Source organism: Myotis yumanensis, unplaced genomic scaffold (assembly GCF_028538775.1).
Source record: "Myotis yumanensis isolate MYYU_CA2020_CCGP unplaced genomic scaffold, mMyoYum1.0.hap1 SCAF_16, whole genome shotgun sequence".
NCBI lineage: Eukaryota > Metazoa > Chordata > Mammalia > Chiroptera > Vespertilionidae > Myotis > Myotis yumanensis.
In genome coordinates this window covers 17691540-17711887 of record NW_027223767.1, presented here as the reverse complement: position 1 = coordinate 17711887, position 20348 = coordinate 17691540, and the positions used below count along the sequence as shown (strand labels likewise).

At 51.2% G+C, this 20348-nt stretch overlaps 1 protein-coding gene across 2 annotated transcripts in view; it reads left to right on the top strand.

Annotated features, from left to right (window-relative positions):
* The window catches only part of RAP1GAP2 (RAP1 GTPase activating protein 2), a 197691-nt gene that overhangs the window by 14541 nt on the left and 162802 nt on the right, over positions 1–20348 (top strand). For both annotated transcript variants that reach the window (XM_070394805.1, XM_070394803.1), the window contains exon 2: positions 5482–5517. In XM_070394805.1, the coding sequence (XP_070250906.1) occupies positions 5495–5517 (23 nt within the window). In that variant the 5' untranslated portion in view covers positions 5482–5494. The remainder of the gene's footprint in view (positions 1–5481; positions 5518–20348) is intronic.

Genomic DNA, 20348 nt, shown 5'->3' with positions numbered 1-20348 from the left:
CGTTCTGTACCTGTGTGTGTGCTTGTCTGTGTGTGTGTGTAACGCTCCTGTCTGTGTCCTCTTTGTGACTTGGTGGCAGAAGGAGCCTGTGGCCTGCTGACCTTGGGGCTGCCTCCTCTCTGCAGGGGGTGAGCTGTGAGAGGAGGGGCCAGGCCTGAATCTCCAGGTCCCTCCCCTCTGTCCCTCAGCCTGGACAGCCAATCCTAGCTCTGTCCCAGCCTGAGCAGCTGGGTCTGTGCTAAGCCTCTTGCCTGGCGCTCTGGGCCACCTCTTGCCTCTAAGTTACTGCCTGGGACAAGGAATAGGCTTTTTCCTCCGCAGGGGCCAGAACATGGGGAGATGAAGGTCAAAGGCTTGTCTGGTCAGCAGCTGCTGGCAGCGTCTCCTCAGCTGGGGAGCGGGGTCTAGTGGTTTTCATGATCGGTTTCCTTTCAGCTTCTGGGCCTGGGGCATTGTCAAAGTCAGGTTCCCGCTCTTGTAGAGAGCGTGGCCGGGGGTGTCCTGGTGTAGAAGCTGATGGGCTATGGGGGGCCCAAGACGTGAGGGAGACCGGGAAGGAGGCCTGGGGGGCTGGGAATGGAGGGGCTCTGTCCTTTGGCTGGTTCCTTGGTCCCATATGCATGCAGCTTTCCGTTTCCCCTTTCCCCTCCCCGAAAGCACTTCGCTTCCCGTCCTCTGGAGGAAGGCCTGTGGGTGCTCCGTGTTTGGCAGGTGAGGACAGAGGAGCTGCCAGGAGTGGCCCAGTGTGGCCTGGTGGCTGCTCATGGGCCTTCCCGACACTCACACCAAGGGCTCCTGTCCTGAGGCTGGGGTTTGTGTTCGAATTCCTAGTCTGCTTCCTGGTCAGGGACCGTGTGCGAGGCTGGGCAGGGATACATGTAGGGCCGGGCCCCAGCAGTGACACGGTGGAGCAGAGAGAGGGACTGCTTGGAACAGCGTAAGGGCTCAGGAGATGCTGACGGAATGACTAAGTGAGGCATTTTGTCCACTTGGTTGGGGACTTGTTGAGCTTGAGAGAATGGCAGGGCTTCCTGGTAGGCTTGGAGGTTTGGGGTGGGTGTCATCTGGGGATGCTGTCAGCTGGGAGGGGCTATCAGTTGGTTGGGGGCTAATTTACAGCTTCGTGGAGCCTGGTCCACTGCAGACAGTGAGCGCAATCTCGGGGGTGGTTACTTTAAAAGCCCCTTTGAATGCCAGAGGTACACCAGGTGGTGGGAGTGAATGGGATGGGGAGACGGTCCCGGGAGAACCTGGGGACTTCGGCTTCTGGGAAGGGAAAAGTCCAGTGTCACAGCCACTGCCCCATCTTCTGTCTCAGCCCTGCCAAGGCCATAGGCCCCGCCCTCCCGGGGCCACGCCCCAGCGTGGGAACCCTGTATGGGTCAGGCTGCTGGGAGGTGTGGATGTGGGGAGGACGGGGTGCTGTGACCAGAGTGCGGGCGGGTGGTGAGGGGGTTGGGCTGAGAGGGTGCCACGCCAGCAGTGCAGGTTCAGTGCTGACTCCACCCCGACTCATTGAGGAACTCAGATGGGACACTTCCCTTCTCTGGGTCTCAGTTTCTCCATGTGTAAGTGGGGGCTTTCTGCCTTACCCACAGCACAGGGATGTTGGAAGAATTAAGAGACTCCTTGAGAAAATGTAAAATGTAAGGGCTTATTGTTCAGGGTTACAAAGAACAGGGTTACAATTCTCTACAGTAGAATTTGGGGATCTGACTCCTGGGTCCAACATACCTTCCAATGGTGGGTTGAATGGGAGAGGAGGAGGGTCGGCATCCCAGAGGGGACTGGGGCTAATGAGACTCTGGGGGACCAGTTATGGAAGCCCCAAGGATGGGGTCCAGGAGGCATGTGGAGAAGAAGCTGGAGGGACTTGGAGCCATGTCCAGGAGGGGGTCCAGGAGCCATGGGGCGTGGCTTGTTTTGCTATTGGGAATTGACATAAAAAGGTGCTGGGAAAACAAAGCTTTTGAGGTGTCCCAGGGGCCCTTCTGGAACACCCCAAAGTTATTCCCAGGTCAAGACTCTTACTTATAATTTAAATTTTAGGAAGTTTGTCAAAATATATCAAGAGGTTTAGACATTTGACTAAATAGGATCATAAGTCATGATGAAGCAATCCTTAATCATCCATTTAACCAAAGTGGCAATGAAAGATTTCAAGGAAAATAGAGAAGTTGACATAATTGTTAGCAAAATTTAGTTCTGACTATTGAGGAGATTCAGTTTTTTTTTAAATAATCAAGGACCCGATTAAGACAACATAAAACATAAATTATTTTGACAAAATATCTAATCTTTGCTCTCTAGGCAGAAATATTTTTCACAGTATCAGTAGCAGACCAATAGTCCTTTTACCAGAGAGAGAAAACCAAACTCTAATTTTGCTTCAGCTTACTTTTGATACCTGCTTACCTTGGTTCACAGTAGTCTTTCCAGATAAGAAACGAAGGTTGCAAAGTAAGAAGCTCAGGATATATTGGGGACCTTGAGGAGAGAGGCATTAACCCCAAATCTATAGGTACTGCAGGCAAAGTCTGATGGCAAGAACGTGGCTTAGCTTCTTAGCCTCAGAGGACTGTTAACATTCATTCTGAAGATTCCTGAAAAATTCCTGCAAAGCAGATTTAGAAGAGCCTATGTGGTTGACAGTATTCTTGCTGGACTTAGACAAATAATCAGGCCAAGTTTATTGAAACTAGACTTATTTTGCAAGTAAATTAGTCTGAATTTGGCTGTTTTTGATAAAAATGAGCGTCATCTTAGAGAGAAGATGGTTCCAGGAGAAACTGTAATATACTTTTGTGGATATTTGGTTCTAGTGCTGTTCCTTGTCTTTGCAGTTAAATTTTTTTAAAAATATATTTTATTGATTTTTTACAGAGAGGAAGGGAGAGGGATAGAGAGTTAGAAACATTGATGAGAGAGAAACATCGATCAGCTGCCTCCTGCACATTCCCTAATGGGTATGTGCCCGCAACCAAGGTACATGCCCTTGACCAGAATTGAACCTGGGACCCTTGAGTCTGCAGGCCAACGCTCCATCCACTGAGCCAAACCGGTTAGGGCTAAAATTTTTTTTTTTTCTACCTATAAACTGGCCTGGATCCTGAATTTTTCTAGTTTTCTTAAGTACTTGGCCGCAGCTCTCCAAACTAACATTTTCACCCTCCCATCCATTGGAAACACGGAACTAACACTGCCTGTTTCCCACGGAACTAACACTGCCTGCGAGCTCAGGTGGGACAGTTCGATGTAGACGTCAGAGAAATCACCGCAACAGCTCCACTCTGGACACTCTGTTCCAGCTGCAAAAGATCACAGAGGCATTCTCACTGAGACCAGGAGGCTGTATCAGACTGACTGTCACTCCATCGGAAGAGGATTAGAGACAGACATCTAGAAGTCTTGATTACCTGCTTTCAAACCTAGAAACCAAGATTACAGTCTGCTCTAATCATTAACCTTTGTTTTTCTTTTGTTTCCATAAAAATGCCTCTTATTATATCCTGGAGGCCTGGTGTACAACATTTTGTGCATTCGGTGTGAGGGGGGTGTCCCTCAGCCCGGCCTGCGTCCTCTCGCAGTTGGGGACTCCTCGGGGGATGTCCACCTGCCAGCTTAGGCCTGCTCCCCCTGGGGATCGGGCCTAAGCTGGCAGTCAGACATCCCTCTGGCAGCCTGGGAGCCCTCAGGGGATGTCCGACTAATGGCTTAGGCCTCACCGCCTAAGCCATTAGTTGGACATCTTTAGTGCTGCTGCGGAGGCAGGGGAGGCTCCTGCCACCGCTGCTGTGCTGGCCAGCCATGAGCTGCCTTCTGGCTGAGCCGTGCTCCCCCTGTGGAAGCGCACTGACCACCAGGGGGAAGCTCCTGCGTTGAGGGTCTGCCCCCTGGTAGTCAGTGTGCATTATAGTGACCGGTTGTTTCACTCTTAGGGTCAATTTGCATATTACCCTTTTATTATATAGGATTATTATATAGGATTTGATTGCTTGCAAAAAATTAAAAAATGGTGCTGGGAGTTCACTCAGTGTGAAAGGATTCCTCCCCCAACTTGGTGCTGATTTGTGATTGCTGGGACCTCCCTTAAAAGCTTTTAGGAGCACCCTGTGCCTTTCCCCTCTGAACTTTCACTACATGGCCCTGAGACCACTCCCCTGCCCGATAGCCCCAGCAGTCAAGTACAGTGGGGCCTTGACTTACGAATTTAATTTGTTCTGTGACAGAGCTTGTAACTCAAATTACTCGTATGTCAAATCATAAAGTGAACGAGTGAGACACGTGATGCTGGGCTGATGTTGTGGCATTCACTGTGACGTTTGCTGCGCCAACTAGCGGTGGGGTATCTGAAGCTGGCTCGTAACCCGAATTTTAGCTCACAACTCAAAGCAAAAAATCGGCCGAGAGACGGCTCGTATCTCGAAAAACTCGTTAGTCGGGACACTCGTAAGTCAAGGCCCCACTGTATATGGGAAGAAGCTTGTGGCAGATCTGAGCTGGATGGACGGAGGTGGCTGAAAGAACTTTTCAGGGTTTCAAACATCTTGGAGGTGTGGTGATTTTGGTGGCACTGATGGTGTTACTGATGCGGTGGTGACACTGGTGGTGGTGGTGACACTGGTGATGGTGGTGACACTGGTGGTGGTGGTGACAGTAGTGGTTGTGACCCCTAAATAAGAGGAGACACCAGCAGTGGCAGTCTTGCCTACCTTCCTGTCTCTGGGGAGAGAAAGGGGCCTCTTTTCCCAGCCATAAGGGCTGACATATGTCGAGGGTAAAAATAGAAGCTGAGCAGCGCTGCCTTGTCTTCCAGAGAGGCGCAGGCTGGGCAGAGGCGCTGGCTGCCAGGACAGTCTGCCGCAAACGTGATCTTCCCTGTGCTGAGCTCCTGGGCGTGACTGGTCCCACCTGCCCGTCACCTGGAGCCTGCAGTCGGGGTTGTCCCAGGAGGGGGGCCTGTCTCCTTGGCTGGACTGGCAGTTCCCAGAGCAGGAGGGTCCTTGGTGCTGGAGGTATTGGGGGGGTGGTGCTGGCATCTTTTCAAAGCAGAATCCTAGGAAGTACCGATGTGCTGAATGTCCAGTTGCCAGTGACTGGTGGATCTAGGTTTCAGAGTCTTCTTGTGGAATGCGGGCAATGAAGGGAGAGCTGCCCAAAGTGCTTACTACCCCTGGGTCTGGCGTCGGATACCTGGCTTCAGGCTGGGACATTGACTTTACCCTTCTGAGCCCCAGTTTCCTGACCTCTAAAATGGAGAGAATAACTGTACCTACCTCATAGGGTTCTGTGTGGCTCCAGCCCTCCCAGAGCTCACTGCCCTCCCTGCCGGGGCTGGAGGAGAACTCCCCCTGGAGCAGCTGTCCCTGCAGCGCTGTCCGTCTGGTGGTCTGGACCGACCCAGGGACCTCTCCCCTGCAGGTGCTACGGGGGAGCCTTCAGCCCTGGCACTGACCGAAGCCCTTGCTTTTCTCTTGGCAGGATCGACAAGACCATGCTGGCAGGCCTGAAGGTCAAGTAAGTAGCCACTTCCTGTTATGTAGAGGTCAGAGAGGAGGGCAGACCAGAGCTCTTCTGGGGCCCTGGTTTCCCCGTAAGTTGTGGGAAACATGGGTGGGGCTGTTGCATTTGTCAGGCTCTCCTCCTCAGCCTGGGGGCTTCTGGCCTGGAGGAGGCTGGTCAGGCGCTTGCTCCCTGGGGTATCTGGGTAGCAGATGCTGGGAAGGTAGCAGTGGCACCAGAGTGGTGGGACTGACTGTGTTTAGCGCCGTGACCCTTAGCCTACAGCTTAGGGGTGTAAGAAAGAGAAATGTATTTTCTCCCTCCTTAGTTTTTATGTGAAGCCCTAGTCCTATGGGCTGTCTGTCTGGCATGCCCACCTACCTAAAAACAGTGCTGTGTAATCCTAGGACAGCATGAAACACCCCGGTGTGTGTGTGAGCAGTAGGTTACTGAGTCATCCGGTACCAGATGGTGCCATGCTGGGCGGCCTGGCCCTCGGCTCTGAGGCTTCCAACACCAGATTCTGGGACTGGGAATTATCTGCTCCGTTTACCATGCGTGTCTGCCTGTCTGTCTGGGAAGCCCTGAGCAGACACACCTCTCTGCTCGAACCTCCCACTGCTCCTCCTCGCCGCTGTTGTTCCTTTTCTCGCCATATTTCTGGCCAAACAATCTTGTCTGCATCCTGGTCCTCTTTCCCCCATGAGACTTCAACAAAAGTCACTTCCATCTGCATCCCTCCTTTGGGCAATGAGTACTAACCCGTCACCTGCCCCAACGGAGTGAATTGAAAATGAGGGAAATTCTAGGAGGGAAAAATAGCATTGGTCATTAGCTCAAAATACTATCCTGCGGCATGGGAATTAGCTCGCGCATGGGAAGTCCCCCCTTTCAAGGCAGCTCCTTCTGCCTACAACTCCCCCATCTTAGCTGAAAGGTTTCCCAGGCCAGGCTCCCTCTGCCCTGCCGTTCAGTTGCCAGCACTGCCTGTGTATGCCCTGGGTACAGGTCTCTGGGCAAAGCACAGCCAGTTTTGAGGGTTGGCATATGAAGTGGTAAAAAATGAGGCCTCCCACAAAAATGAGGTTTTGTTCAGAAGGGTGAGGGTGGGCAGTTAGGGCAGGGATGCATGGCAAACTGTTCCTGCCCTCGGAGAGCTTTTAGTCTCTTTGTAGAGTTGACGTCAGAGGTGCAGTGGGAGCAGTCAGTCCTGGAAGACTGGCAGGAGGAGGTGGCTTCTTTAAAAAAATGTATTTTTATTGATTTCAGAGAGGAAAGGAGAGGGAGAGAGATAGAAACATCAGTGATGAGAGAGAATCACTGATAGGCTGCCTCCTGCCCACCCCACACTGGGGATCGAACCTGCAACCCAGGCATGTGCCCTGACCGGGATTCGGACTGTGATTTTCTGGTTCATAGGTCAATGCTCAACCACTGAGCCAGGCTGTCTGGGCAAGGAGGTGTCTTCTAAAGCAGCTTTTAAAGATGGGGCTGGGCAATGGGCCCACCAGTGCATGTCCATGGGATGCACATGGTACCGCCCAGTGTTCAGGGCCAGTCACTCTCAGGCAAGGCACAACTCCTCTGGACTTCAGTTTCTGTAGCCTTTGTCCAAAGAGCACAGCAATGGCCTTCCCAGAGCTCCTTATCTGCCTATTGAATGAGATATGCGGCATGAAGTGGAGAAACTAAGGGGTGTAGAGTGGTACGCGTCTATTTTGTGGTGCTGTCTTGTGACATCTTGTTCAATTTCACAAGCATATATCGAGGGCGTGTTTGCTTTAACTGGTGAAGATGATATATGTAACCTGGAAAGGAACTAGTTACAAGGTGCAGTGAAGGGCTGGGGTCAAGGGCCGTCGCTGAGATTGGGACCTCAGTGGGTTTTTTGGGTACTTGGGGGACAGTCTGAGGGCTTAGGCCCTGGAGAGGTGGTGTTGAGATGGTTGTTTGAGATAGTGTGTAGGACCATGTTCCTACTGTACTTGGTTATGATTCTTTTGATTGTAAGTAACAAAACCTAGTTTAATCTGGTTAAGCAAAAGACGGAAATTTAAAAAAGTATTTTTATTGATTTCAGAGAGGAAGGGAGAGGGAGAGACAGGAACATCAATGATGAGAGAGAATCATTGTTTGGCTGCCTCCTGCATGCCCCCTATTGGGGATTGAGCCCACAACCCAGGCATGTGCCCTTGACTGGAATTGAACCCGGGACCCTTCAGTCTGCAGGCCAACGCTCTATCCCCTGAGCTAAACTGGCTAGGGCAAAGATGGAATTTATGGAAAAGATTCCAGGGTGCCTCAGGGAACCCAGAGGGAGGAGAGGGAGTAGAGTTGGGAAGGGCTGAACGGGAACTGGAAACCCATCCCCATCAAATCCTAGCTGGCTTCTTTGCAGAAGTTGATAAACTGATCCTAAAATGCATATGGAAATTCAAGGATAATCTTGAAAAAGAATAATATGATTTTTAAACTTACTGCAAAGCTATAGTAATCAAGACAGTTTGGTACTGGCACAAGGATAGACATACAGATCAATAGAATAGAATTCCAAGTCCAGAAATAAACCCTCACATTTGTGGTCAATTGATTGTCAATGACTGTGTCATGACAATTCAATGGAGAAAAATAGTCTTTCTACAAATGGTGTTGGGACAACTGATAGCCCCATGCAATAGAATGAAACTGAGCCCTTCTCTCACACCATATACAAAAACGAACTCAAAATGGATCAAAAACCTAAATGTAAGAGCTAAAACTAAAAACTCTTAGCAGAAACATAGATAAAAATAGTTGTGACCTTAAATAAGCCATTGGTTTTTTTTAGATGTGACACCAAAAACACAAGCAACAACAATAATAACAAATCGATAAATTGAACTTCATTAAAACGAAGAACTTCTGTGTTATAAAGGACCCCGTTAAGAAAGTGAAAAGACAACCCACAGAATGGGTGAAAATATTTGCAAATCACATATAGGAGCTTGTGCCTAAAATACATAAAGAACTCTCATAGCTCAATAATACAAAGAAAACCCAATTAAAAAACGGGCAAAGGACCTGAAGAGACCTTTTCCCAAAGGAGATCTGTACATGGACAACGAGCACATGAAAAGATGCTCAACATCGCCTGCCATCAGGGACACGCAAGTCAAAGCCACAGTGAGACACGGCTTCACACCCACTCAAATGACTATAATAAAAAAGACATAATAACAGGTGTTGGTGAGGATGTGGAGAAATTGCCACCCTTATGTGTTGCTGGTGGCAGTATAAAATGGTGCAGCTGCTTTGGGAAACAATAAGGTAGTTTCTCAAAAGGTTAAACATAGGATTATCCTCAGACCAGCAACTCCATTTTTAAATATAGATCCAAGAGAAATGAAACTGTATGTTCATGCAGAAACTTGTACACGACTGTTCATAGCAGCATGGTTAATAGCAGCCCAAAGTGAAAACAACCCAAACGTTCCTCAGCAGATGAATGGCTAAACAAAAAAATGGCATATCGATGCAATGGCATATTATTTGGCCATAAGAAGGAATGAAGTACTGCTACACGCTACAGCGTAGATGAGATGACTGTCACCCAGGACTGGCTGCCGTGGGGCTGGGTGAGCCCGGGGTTGGCTCAGTGCAGCCTGTCTCCATTGCTGGGGGCACAGTGTCTAGAACCTCTGCCTTGTAGAAATGGCATCTCTGAATAGAGAGAAAGCTTGTGATGGAGCCCAGAGGAGACTGTCCTATTACTTCTTCCTCAGGAGAGGGGTGGAGAGGGCCGGGAGGAGCTGTCTTCCCCGCAGCCTGGCTGGGCAGCATTTCAGCTGTCCTGTGGTTTGGCCAGAAGACGGCACCACACAGTCACGCTCACTCTAGCTCTCAGATTCCACCAGCTCAGAATTCAGAATCCAATTAGAAATGAGGGGACCACATAGGGCAGGAGCAGACCCCCTGGGGGCCCTGATGGCAGCTGCTGGAGCCATTGTCCACGCAGGACTGGGGAGCAGGGGTTGTTGTTGCTCCTAGAAAGCTCAGATTTCTTGCCATGTCACAGCCTTTTACACTCAGGGCTTCCATTGCCATTCTATGAGAATGATGCATAGATGATTACCTCTGCGGACACCTGCTTCTCCAGGTTCTCTCCGTGTTGTTAGCAAGGTCACCTGTTCATGTTGGGGGGCGAGAGCAGAGGCAGGCAGGGCCCAGTGTCATGCATCTAGTCTGTGCATCCAGTTCTCCAACCTTCTTTCCAGAAAGCCCATCCCTCCACAGACTACCCCTCAGTCCTAGTTTAATGGCTTTTTCATGTGCTGGTTGAGGGCCATGATCACCAGTCTATCTTCTACCAGCTCTTTGTTTACTGTGGATTACAAGGATCCTTGAGGCGCCACGATGTTCTAGAACCTTCTGGGGATGCTCCATCTTAGTCAGCTCCTCTCTTACACACCTAGGACATGTGCTGAGAGTTTGCTGGGGTTGTTAAGGAGAGCTTGATTTTTTTTGGGGGGTGGGGTGGTTGGAAGGGTGAAAGGCTGGATCAGTTCAGCTCACATTTACCTGGCACCTACATTCCAAGCCCAGTGGCAGGCCCCAGGATTGTGGGGAAGCAAAGATGAAGAAGACAGTGTCTGCTATGAATCCTACATCCCCGCAGGGAGACAGACATGTAGACAGACAGCCCCAATGGAATGTGACAGGTGCGAACAGAGATGCTCTCAGAGAGGATGGAGGGGGCTTCCTGGAGTCTTGGCGCTGCCCGCTGCCCGGCTGTCTCCAAGGGCGAGTGAGGTCAGGCCGGAGAGGAGAGGCACTCCCCAGCAGCAATGCGCCAGGCAGGGAGGCAGGAGGGATCTGGGTGCGGTTATTGTTATCAGACAGAAAGCGGGCGAGAGTGCCGGGACAGGCGGGGCCATGCCAAGGAGTGTAGGAGGGCTGTGTGGAGGCCTGGGCTGGCTTCTCGGGGTGTCCCGGGGCCAGCGAAGGGTTTTAAGCTGGAGAATGATGTGGCCACATTTGAATCTGGGAGCCCCCGACTGCCCTCTGCCAACTCATTGGAGAGCTTGGAGGCCAGGGAAGGGGCTGTGGGGTTGGGGAGAGTGGACCCCCCACCTGGAGCTGGTTTGGGTGTGGGAGGTGAGGGCACAGGAGGTCAAGGTGAAGACTGTTGGGTTTCCGAGTGAGCCCTTGGGTGGAGCTCTTGGTCCCATCTACGGAGACTGAATATACAATCTGTTCCTTTTTTGCTACTATCACCTCCTGTGTGGCTGGCTTAGATCCTGACCCTTATACCTACCTCCTCGCCCCCCTTCTCCCCAAGGGGACAGAGGAGGGGATGCAGGCAGGCAGAGCTGGTGGGGGTCCTGGACTCCGGCCCTGCCCTGCTTGGCTCCTGGAGTGCCTTTGGCAGGTGAGCTCACGGTCAGTAGTGGCTGCCCTTGAAACTGCCAGCTGGCCAGACTGGGCCCTCAGGGAACCCTCTTCCAGACACATTCCAGGTGGGGCCAAGGGGAAAGTCGGTTTCTGTCCAAGTATCAGGCCCTGGTCCATTGGTTTCTTTAGGATGGGCCTTGAGCCTGAGAACAGTGTTGGCGTGTGAAGGCGTGTGAAGGCGTGTGTAGGCATGTGGTATGTTTGCCTGTGCAGGTGGACATGAGCTTTGAGGGCCCATGTGGGTGATTGTGTGGTGCCTTTTTTGGCTTTAGTGAGTTCCTATGGTAACCACGAACATGTCTGTTTTGGGATCTGGCGTCCGTGGGGCGTGAGTGGCTACAGGGAGAAGCAAGGCGGGCGGGTGCGTAGCCGGCAGTTGGGCTGTGGCCTCATTCCATTGCCAGGCACAGGGGAAGCCCTGGAGGGGCCACTGCCAGGCAGCAAGGGCGGCGAACTCCAGGGACTTGTGTGCTCCTGGCCCGCATCCCAGCCAGTCCCCGACATGCCCAGGAAGCCCTGGTGAGTCCGGGTTCTGATTTCTTGATGGACAAAGCTCCCTGGGTCTTCACCAGGTCTGATGGGTATCTGCTGATGGGCAGGCCAGCTGGCAGCTCTGCCCGGTAGGTGCTGGGCTTTGGGCTCTTCCGAGATGGGCGTGGGGCTGCGGGCAGGAGGCTCCATCCACCCTGGGGCCCTGTGTGAGCGCATCCCTGTGCTGCAGAGCTGAGTGGTACTTGTTGATCCCGTGGGACAGGGCTGACTGTGTTACCGTGGGAGACAAAGGCAGGGGTGCAGGAGAACAGCATGCGGAGGGGCAGCCTGAGGCCTGCAGCCCGGGGTCACCGGTCCCTCAGCTCCCCCAGCTCCCCGAAGGAGCCCTGTGGACCCCAGGTCTCTGGCCATGCACCAGCTTCTCCGCAGGTCTCACTCGGCCCGGAGGCCTGCTGGCCTCGCCTGGATGGGAAGACTCAGGGGTCCGTGGAGAAGAGGGCTCAGCCCAGCTCACCGGGCGCAGGATCTGGCCAGGGCTGGGAAGAATGGCTCCCACTGGGCTTTGGGGAGCGGCTCTGACCCCCACATGTGCATTCCTTGTGCTTCCTGTTCACACGCGTGGACCCCTGTGTCCGTCAGGATCCACCTGGCCTGTTTGGAGAGGCTCATGATGGACAGGAGCCCCAGCAGCACTCGGAGGTGTCTGGGAGTGTGTGTGGGGTGCTTGTTTTTATTCCTTCTTCCTGCTGCTCCTCTAGGGCTGGGGCCCGGGAGTGGGAAGGGGGGTGAGGAGGGGGTGCTGGGCATTGGGCCTCTTATGAGATGGGTGTGGGACAGCGGGCAGGAGGCTCTGTTTTTCCTGGGGCCCAGCTGCTCCCTCTGCCTCTGGGGCCTTGGGAGAGGCGGTGCTGGGACAGGGTGGGCAAGCCCAGTGGACATGAGGATGGACAGCTAGAGGTCATGGGCCTCAACCTCCCTGTTCACAGAGCAGCGCCGGAGACCGCAGGTGGCGACTGCTCACTGGAGGGCGCAGCATGGAGGCGGCGGGTGCGGGATCAGGACAGGAGAGGCCAGCAGCTCTTCTCTCTGAGCGGCGCCGGGCCCCTGCCTGCTCCTCCTAGGCCTCCATCTCCACAGCTTCCTGGCGGGGGACTCATCTTTTCTTCTGAAGACAGACCTGTTGTCTGCAAGGATCTGTCGGGCCCGAGCACCACCGTGGTGAGGCCCCGGGCGCTGGCGAGCAACCTCGGTGCTCTGCTGAGCGCCACCTGTCTCACCAGGCCGTCCTCTGTGCCAGAGAAGCTGAACATTTGGAGTTTTAGCCAAATCTTGACAATTAACTCAAGAATGAAAAAAACAAAGCCCTATGTGGCCTCTCCTGCAGGCCTGGGTCCGCCCCTGGGGTCGCCAGTGTGCCACCTTGCTCCCCTGCGCCCGGCATCTCTCTCGGGTCCCAGCTCCCTCTCCCCCTGGCGACTCCCCAGTCCCTCTCCCCAGTCACCCCTCCCCTGGCGCTCTCGTCCCTCAGCTGCTGACTGTTCACTTCCTGCTCTGTCCCCAGATTGGACTCACTCTCAGTGAACCTTTTCTCTCTTCCAAATCCAGTTCTTTCTCTCTCAGAGGGTTGCCATGGGGTTTGGTCCCCTCCCGCCCTCCTCCCGGTTTAGGCCCATTATCTCCTGCCCAGACGGTGACGAAGGCAGTCTCGTCAGCCTCCTCCTCGGGGCTGGCCAGCTCTGACTAATTCATCATCCCCAGGCCGGCTCCGGCGCTGCCCTCCCTGCTCCGAGGCCTGACCTGCCTCGCCCACCGCAGACTTTGTTCTGGCTGATTCCCCACAGGCTTGTCCCTCAGACTCTGGTGTGCGGACGGTGGCGCCACTCCCTGTCGGCGGGGGCTGCGCAGTCTTTGGCGGTGTTGACTCCCCAGTGGCTTCTCTTTCCGGCATTGGCATCACTCACTATCTTTGGTCCACACCAGATAGTATGAGCCGCCCCCCCCCCCCCCCCCCCCCAAGCAGCAGCTTCCACACCTTCCTGCCCCTTGCTGTCACCCAGGAGGCTTTGTACAAGGCCTGGTGCCCAGGGCGCACTCATTCCAGAACTGGAAGACAGAATGTCCGGGGTAGGACCAGTGTCTGTACCGTTTAAAGATCCCGTCTGCGTAGGAGATGCCGGCAACCTCCCGCCTAGCAGTGATAATAAAAAGTGTCTCCAGACGTTGCCATTTCTGGGGCAAATGTGACAGCTCCCCCACCCCGCCGAGAACAGGCCGGGTCCACCTTGTCAGCATTCTAAAATATGCACCCACTGTGAGGCCATCTTAGTGGCCAGGCAGCCCATGTTGAAATCCTGACTCTACCAGCTGGGTGACCTTGGGCAAGGCACTTGACCTCTCTGTGCCTCAGCACAACTCTAGTTTTTCTCTTTCTCGTCTTTATTTCTTACAACTGTGTCTCCTCTTAGCCTTTGGCTCCAGCTCGATGCTGTGACTTGCTTTCTGGTACTTTGTTTTCTGGCACCTTTCAGCCTGGACATCTTTGCTTGTGCTGTTTCCTGGCGTGAAGTGCCTTTACTTCTTCCTCCTCCATCAGCACCACTGTGCCCATCCTTCCAGGACCAGCCTCGAGGCTGCCTCCTCTACGAACACCTCCTTCCCCACGCTCCCGGAGCAGCTAGAACCTCGGGGCTCACTAGCTCTTCCTGCCTTTGGGTGTCCTTCTCCCCTTGAGGTCAGAGGCAGTGGGAGCCTCTAGGGTGCCCCGTCCAGGCTGCACCACTGTTCCGTTGTGCAGGTGAGGTGCTGACCCCTCCCTGCTTGGGCTGCGCTGTGAACCGGCAGGTTTACCGCAGCGTCACCTTTCACCCCACGCCCAGCTCATTCTGAGAGGGTGGAGTGGGCGGAAATCCGTGCCTGGCAGGCCACAAAGCCACATAACTGACTTTCGGAGCCCTGCCCTGGGAGGTGCGTGTGACACGGCAGTCGTTGCTACCTTCTTGGTTGTCTTGCCACTAGCAGATGCCATCAGGAATCGAGGAACTTTGGGCTCTAGACTCTCCCAGGCCCACTTATGGGCCCAAGAACAGGACTCATAGGGACATAGGATGCCCTGTCACCACCCTGCCATGCCCCGTCCAGACCCCGTCAGCCCAGCCCAGGCTGGCCCAGTGATTGCCGCCCCCCACCCCCCCCCCCCCGCCCCGGCTGCAGTGCAGACCCACGCTGGGGACGCAGCTTCCTCAGGCCTGGGTGGGGCCAGGAAACCTGTGTGTTAGGGCCAGAATGGGTACCTCTGAGGCAGCTGGGTGTGCAGCTGTTTGGGAACCAGTGACATTTAAAGCGCTCTCTCCCCACAGTACAGGTTCAGTGGTTGGGTTCATGTGGTCTGGGTGACCTCAGGCAAGTTACACATCCTCTCTGTGCCTCAGTTTTTCTCTCTGGGGATAATAATAGTACCTCCATGTAGGTACTATTGTTGTGAAGTTTAAAGGAGATATCCAGGGGAAGCATGGAGCACAGTGCCTGGTACGTAAGGCTCGGTAAATGTCACCGGCCTTACTATGTCTCATATTAGTAATAACAATGCTGGGCTGTGTGGACGCATGTAACCACGTGACACACCCGCATGCCTGCAAGCATACCCACCCCGGCAAACTGGAACGATGGCACCCAGACCCAGGCCTGCTGCTGAGCACAGGCATGTGCAGGTGGCGGTATGACTGTAGGCGCACACGTGAACACACGGTCCCTCGATAAATGTATCAGGAGGGCAGACGTGTTTGTGTGAAGCCTGGTGGATATGGGCTTTTATTTTATTCACACTCTGACATTATTCCTAGAGTTAGCAGCACCTGGGCTGAGCTCTGGGAGCCCAAGGTGGCCCTTGTTTCCATAGCAACCACAATGCAGTAAAAATAGGAGGCAGAGGGAAGAGACTGGAAAGGCCTGAGCTGCTGGGAGGGGCGCCCCCGCCTGCCACGGCCTGTTTCCACATCCTGGGCAGACAGGCCCTCGTGGTGTTTGTTTGATTTTTACAATAACAACACGGCAAACCTCTGAGGACTGATGACTCAGAACCGACAGTTGTTAACATTCTGTTGCATTTTCATCAAACCTTGAAAAAATTGTGGTACAATATACACAACGTAAAATGTGCTATTTTAACCGTTTTTAAGTGTACCATTTAGTGGCATTAAGTCTATTTATAATATTGCACACCTGTCACCACTCTTCATTTCTAGAACTTTTTCATTATTCCTGAGTTTGTATCCATCAAACACTAACTCCAGTTTCTCCCACCTCGGCAACCACCGTTCTACTTTCTGTTTCTGTGAATTTGGCTCTTCTAGGAACCGCAGATTAGTGGAATCATGCAGTATCTGCCCTTTTGTGACTGGTGTATTTCACTTGGCATAATGTCAAGGTTCATCCATGTTGTAGCATGTGTCAGAATGCCCTTCCTGTTTTTAAAATATATTTTTATTGATTTCAGAGAGGAAGCTTAGAGGGAGAGAGAGATAGAAACATCAGTGAGAATCATTGATCGGCTGCCTCCCGCACTCCCCCTACTGGGGATTGAGCCCGCAACTCAGACATGTGCCCTGATCTGGAATCAAACCGTGACCTCCTGATTCATAGGTCATCACTCAACCACTGAGCCACACGGGCTGGGCAGAATGTCCTTCCTTTTTAAGGTTGAATACAATTCCGTTGTATGGACATTCCACATTTGTTTAACCATTCATCTGGGGGTGGACATGATTTGCTCCCACCTTTTGGCTGTTGTGAATAATAATGCTATGAACGTGTGTGCAGAAATATCTTTTTGAGACCCTGCTTTCAGTTCAGTTGGGTATATATATTAACAGAAGCTGAATTACTGGATCACATGGTTATTCTATATTTAACTTTTTGAGCCTTATTTTTAAATAAAAGAAATAAAACATCATAAATTTAGGTTCCTGCAGTCACTCCTTTTTGGCCCTATTACCCTGTCTCCCCATCCATAGAGGTGCACAGGAATTGGTGTGTTTTCTCAGTCCATGTTTTCAACACTTGTGCATCTACAGATAAGTGTCTAGAAACACTATCTAGCTCTCTGTGTGTATTAAAAATCCACATGCATGATGTCCTTTTGAATCTATGTGAGTGTCATGAGGGTGTTCTGGCATCACACTGCTGGGGTTCAGGTCTTGGCTCTGCCACTTACCAGCTGTGAGATCTCAGGCAGGTTACTCTGCACCTCAGTTTACTCATCTGTAAAATGGGAATAATAGTAATACCGGAAACCTTCTGGTGGGGTTATTTTGGGGACTTTGTAAGCTTATCTATGCCAAGGGTTAGAACAGCGTGGGGATGGAGAGTGCATGCAATGTGAGAGAGTCAGTATCCTTACAGTCCTGCCTTTGTGCCCCTCCACATGGATTTTGGAATCTGTCCAGGGTGTCGAGTTCCTTCTTTTTAATTGCCATGTGGCATTTATTTGTACAAACATATCACATTTCCCCCCTTATGGCATCTCCTGTTGTTCCCATTTTCTTGTATTGCAAACAGTGCTGGGGTGCAGGTCCCTCATGTGACCCTCTGCACATTTGCCCGAGAGGTCACGTGGGGAGGGCCCGGGAGCCGGGGCTGCTAGGCCAGATGCAGCCAATTGCCCTTCAGAGACGGTTGACCACTTTTACTCCTGCCGGGGTGTGTGTATTTAGTTTTCACATTGATTTGACTGACCAGAGCACATGTTGTTTTATTCTTTAGTCTCAACTCTGAACAAGCGAATGAAAGCCTCCTGGAGTCTCTCTCCACAGGCCCCGGCTGGATGGGCCTGTTCTCCTTTTCTCTGCCTGTATCGCACGCATTCCCTATATTGGTGCAGTCTTTTATCCCCTTTTTAAAAATAGCTTTTTTTCCTGATTATAAAAATAGTGCATGCTCTCCGTGGAAGATTTAGGAAATACGTACAAATATTGAGATAAAAAACAAACAAACAAACCCATGGCTCACCACCCCAAAATGTCATCATTTTGATGTGTTTCTTTACAAGTCTTTTTGTGTTTTTTAGTTTCATTTAAAAACTTATTACATAATGACATTTTCATCACCATTAAATATTCTTTAAAAACATGATTTAAAAAATTGTATATCATCATTATGGTGTTCCATAATTTATTTACCCATTGCTTTATTTTGAGATATTATGGTTGTTTATAATTTCAGACTATTAATAATGCTGCAAAAACATCCTTGAATATAGATCTTTGTATGGATCTTTGATTATTTCTTTTGGCTACCACCAAAGATGAAATGTTTTCACATATTTATTTTTAAAAATGTTTGAGAAAATATTTATTTGCTGAGAAAATATTTCTTAATGACTCTTGCCTATTTGGATGTTCATATTTTTCTGTTGATTCATTAGAGCTCCCTTTTTTTAAAAAAATATATTTTATTGATTTTTTTACAGAGAGGAAGGGAGAGGGATAGAGAGTTAGAAACATCGATGAGAGAGAAACATCGACCAGCCGCCTCCTGCACGCCCCCCAGTGGGGATGTGCCCGCAACCAAGGTACATGCCTGACCGGAATCGAACCTGGGACCCTTGAGTCCGCAGGCCGACGCTCTATCCACTGAGCCAAACCGGTTCGGTTCCCTTTTAATTAAAGCCCTGAACCCTTTGCCATTTATCTTTTTATTTCCAAATAATCTTTCTCTTTACCCTTTGCCAATAAATTTGACTCTGTTGTTTTTTAATGCAAAGTTTTTAAATTTTAAGAGAGTAAAACTGCCTATCTTTTCATTTGTGACTTCTCTTGTTACTTTTATGCATAGAAAAGTCCTTTTCCACCCAGAAAGTTGATGATTTCCTATATATCCTTTTATTTATATTTTTAACAATTTCATTGCCTTTTCACATTTAACTCTTTAATCCATTTGGAATTTAGTTTGGAGGAAGATGAGAGATGAAATGATAATTTTATTTTTTCCCAAATAATCAGGCGGTTGTTCCAGCACTACACTTTGATTTTCAATCTCTACCACTGAATTCTTACAGATCCAAAGATGTGTGTCTGGGCTTCTGTTTGATTCCATTGACCTATCTGTGACTCTTGTAAAGGCTCTGAGGTGAAAAAGAGGAAGGTTTGCCTGAGTATTGGAGAAGGCTGGGGTCTCAGAAGAGTGAGGATTCAGGTTCAATGGGTGGTGGTGGGCTGGTGGGTTGTGGTGCTGGGCCTTGAAGATCAGACTTTAGAGCGTGTGTTCATTTATTGGGGAGATAGTTGGAGGTTTTCAGGAGAGGCATGGAGGGACTCCACCTGAGCGTTATAGGAGGACCACTGTGCTGCTAGGGTAGACCCAACGGGGCCCCGTGGAGGTGGATGGACAAGGACCAGCAACTGCCCAAGGGAGAGGTGTAGGTGGCTTCAAGTGTGGCGTGGAAGCAGACAGAGGACCACAAGGTGCTACAGGGTAGGGATCTGTGAAATGTGGAAGCTGCCTGGGCTTGGGTTGGAAGGAAAGGGGGAGCCAAGGCGTTGCAACTGGGTGACCCAGAAAATTGTTCTATTAATCAGGCTTTTTTTAATGTTGTAAAAACTTACAGGATGATGGTTTAATATAAAGCTATATTGGGGAATAATAATTGTAGCAAACACTGCATGCTGCTTCTGCATAGCCACACTGTGTGAAATGCTGTAAGATGCGTGATCTTTAAAAAATATATTTTTATTGATGCCAGACAGGAAGGGAAAGGGGGAGAGAGATAGAAACATCAACGATGATCGAGCCCACAACCCGAGCATGTGCCCTGACCAGGAATCGAACCGTGAGCTCCTGGTTCATGGGTCGACGCCCAGCCACTGGGCCACACCAGCCGGGCATTATATGCATGATCTTGATCCTTACTCAACCCCTGTGAGACAGGTGCTTTGTTTCCTATTTCACTAGCCTCCGAGAGGCTGTGGCAACTGGCAGTCTAGGCACCGAACCAGGTTTATCTGCCTCTAAACTCATGCCGGTGTCTGCAGGAAGGAGGCACAGAAAGGCCCTGGGTAGCTCTTCAGCCATGCGGCACCCCAGCTCTTCCAGGTCTGGGGTGTGCAGCATCCTTGAAGCGTGGCTGGGACCTACTAGCAACTTCTGGATCCCGGTGCCTCTCGTCTGTCACAGCAGCACACCTTGCTTCCCGCTGCCTGCGCTGAGTGAGTTTGCATGCAGGGGCCCTAGAAGAGGATCCGATTAGTCAGCACTCTTTGTGGAAGTGGCCAGAACCCAGATTCAAACCAGCCTATGTGACGTGTCCTGGTTCTTATAACTGAGAGGTCCAGGGAGTTGGTCTGTCTGGCTTGAGGCATAGCTGGCTCCCAGGATTCAAACAGTCCTCCGGATCAGTGTTATCACGGTCACGTGTGTCAACGTGCGGAGAAATGAATTAAGATTACTTACAATTTAAAATTCAGTTCCCCAGGCACACTTGCCCCTTCCAAGTGCTATAGTCACACAGCTAGTGGCTACTGTGCTCGATAGCACAGATACAGAACATTTCCGTCATCAGCTGTGGGAAACTGTTTATTGCCTTCACTATCTGATAAGCGTAGACAGAGACCCCCCCCCCCCCCCCAAGGCTGGGTGCCTTTGAAGCCCTAGCAAAGGTCAGAGCTAGGCGCCACCTCTGTTTGTCCAGACAGTGGTAGCTGAAACTACTCCCCCATTTATTATTATGTAATCCTTGCTGATGGGCTAGTCTGCCTGTTGCCAGGGGTCACCTGCCTAAGGGCTATGCTATGGGTGCATCCCAGATCAATAAAAGCTTGGTGAGGCCTGAGCAAGGGTGGAAGTCCTTCCCCTTGAGTTGGACTTGCCCACTTGGTCCCCCAATATTTACAATTATCTCTTGTCTTTTCATATTCATTTGTGTGCGGCTCCGC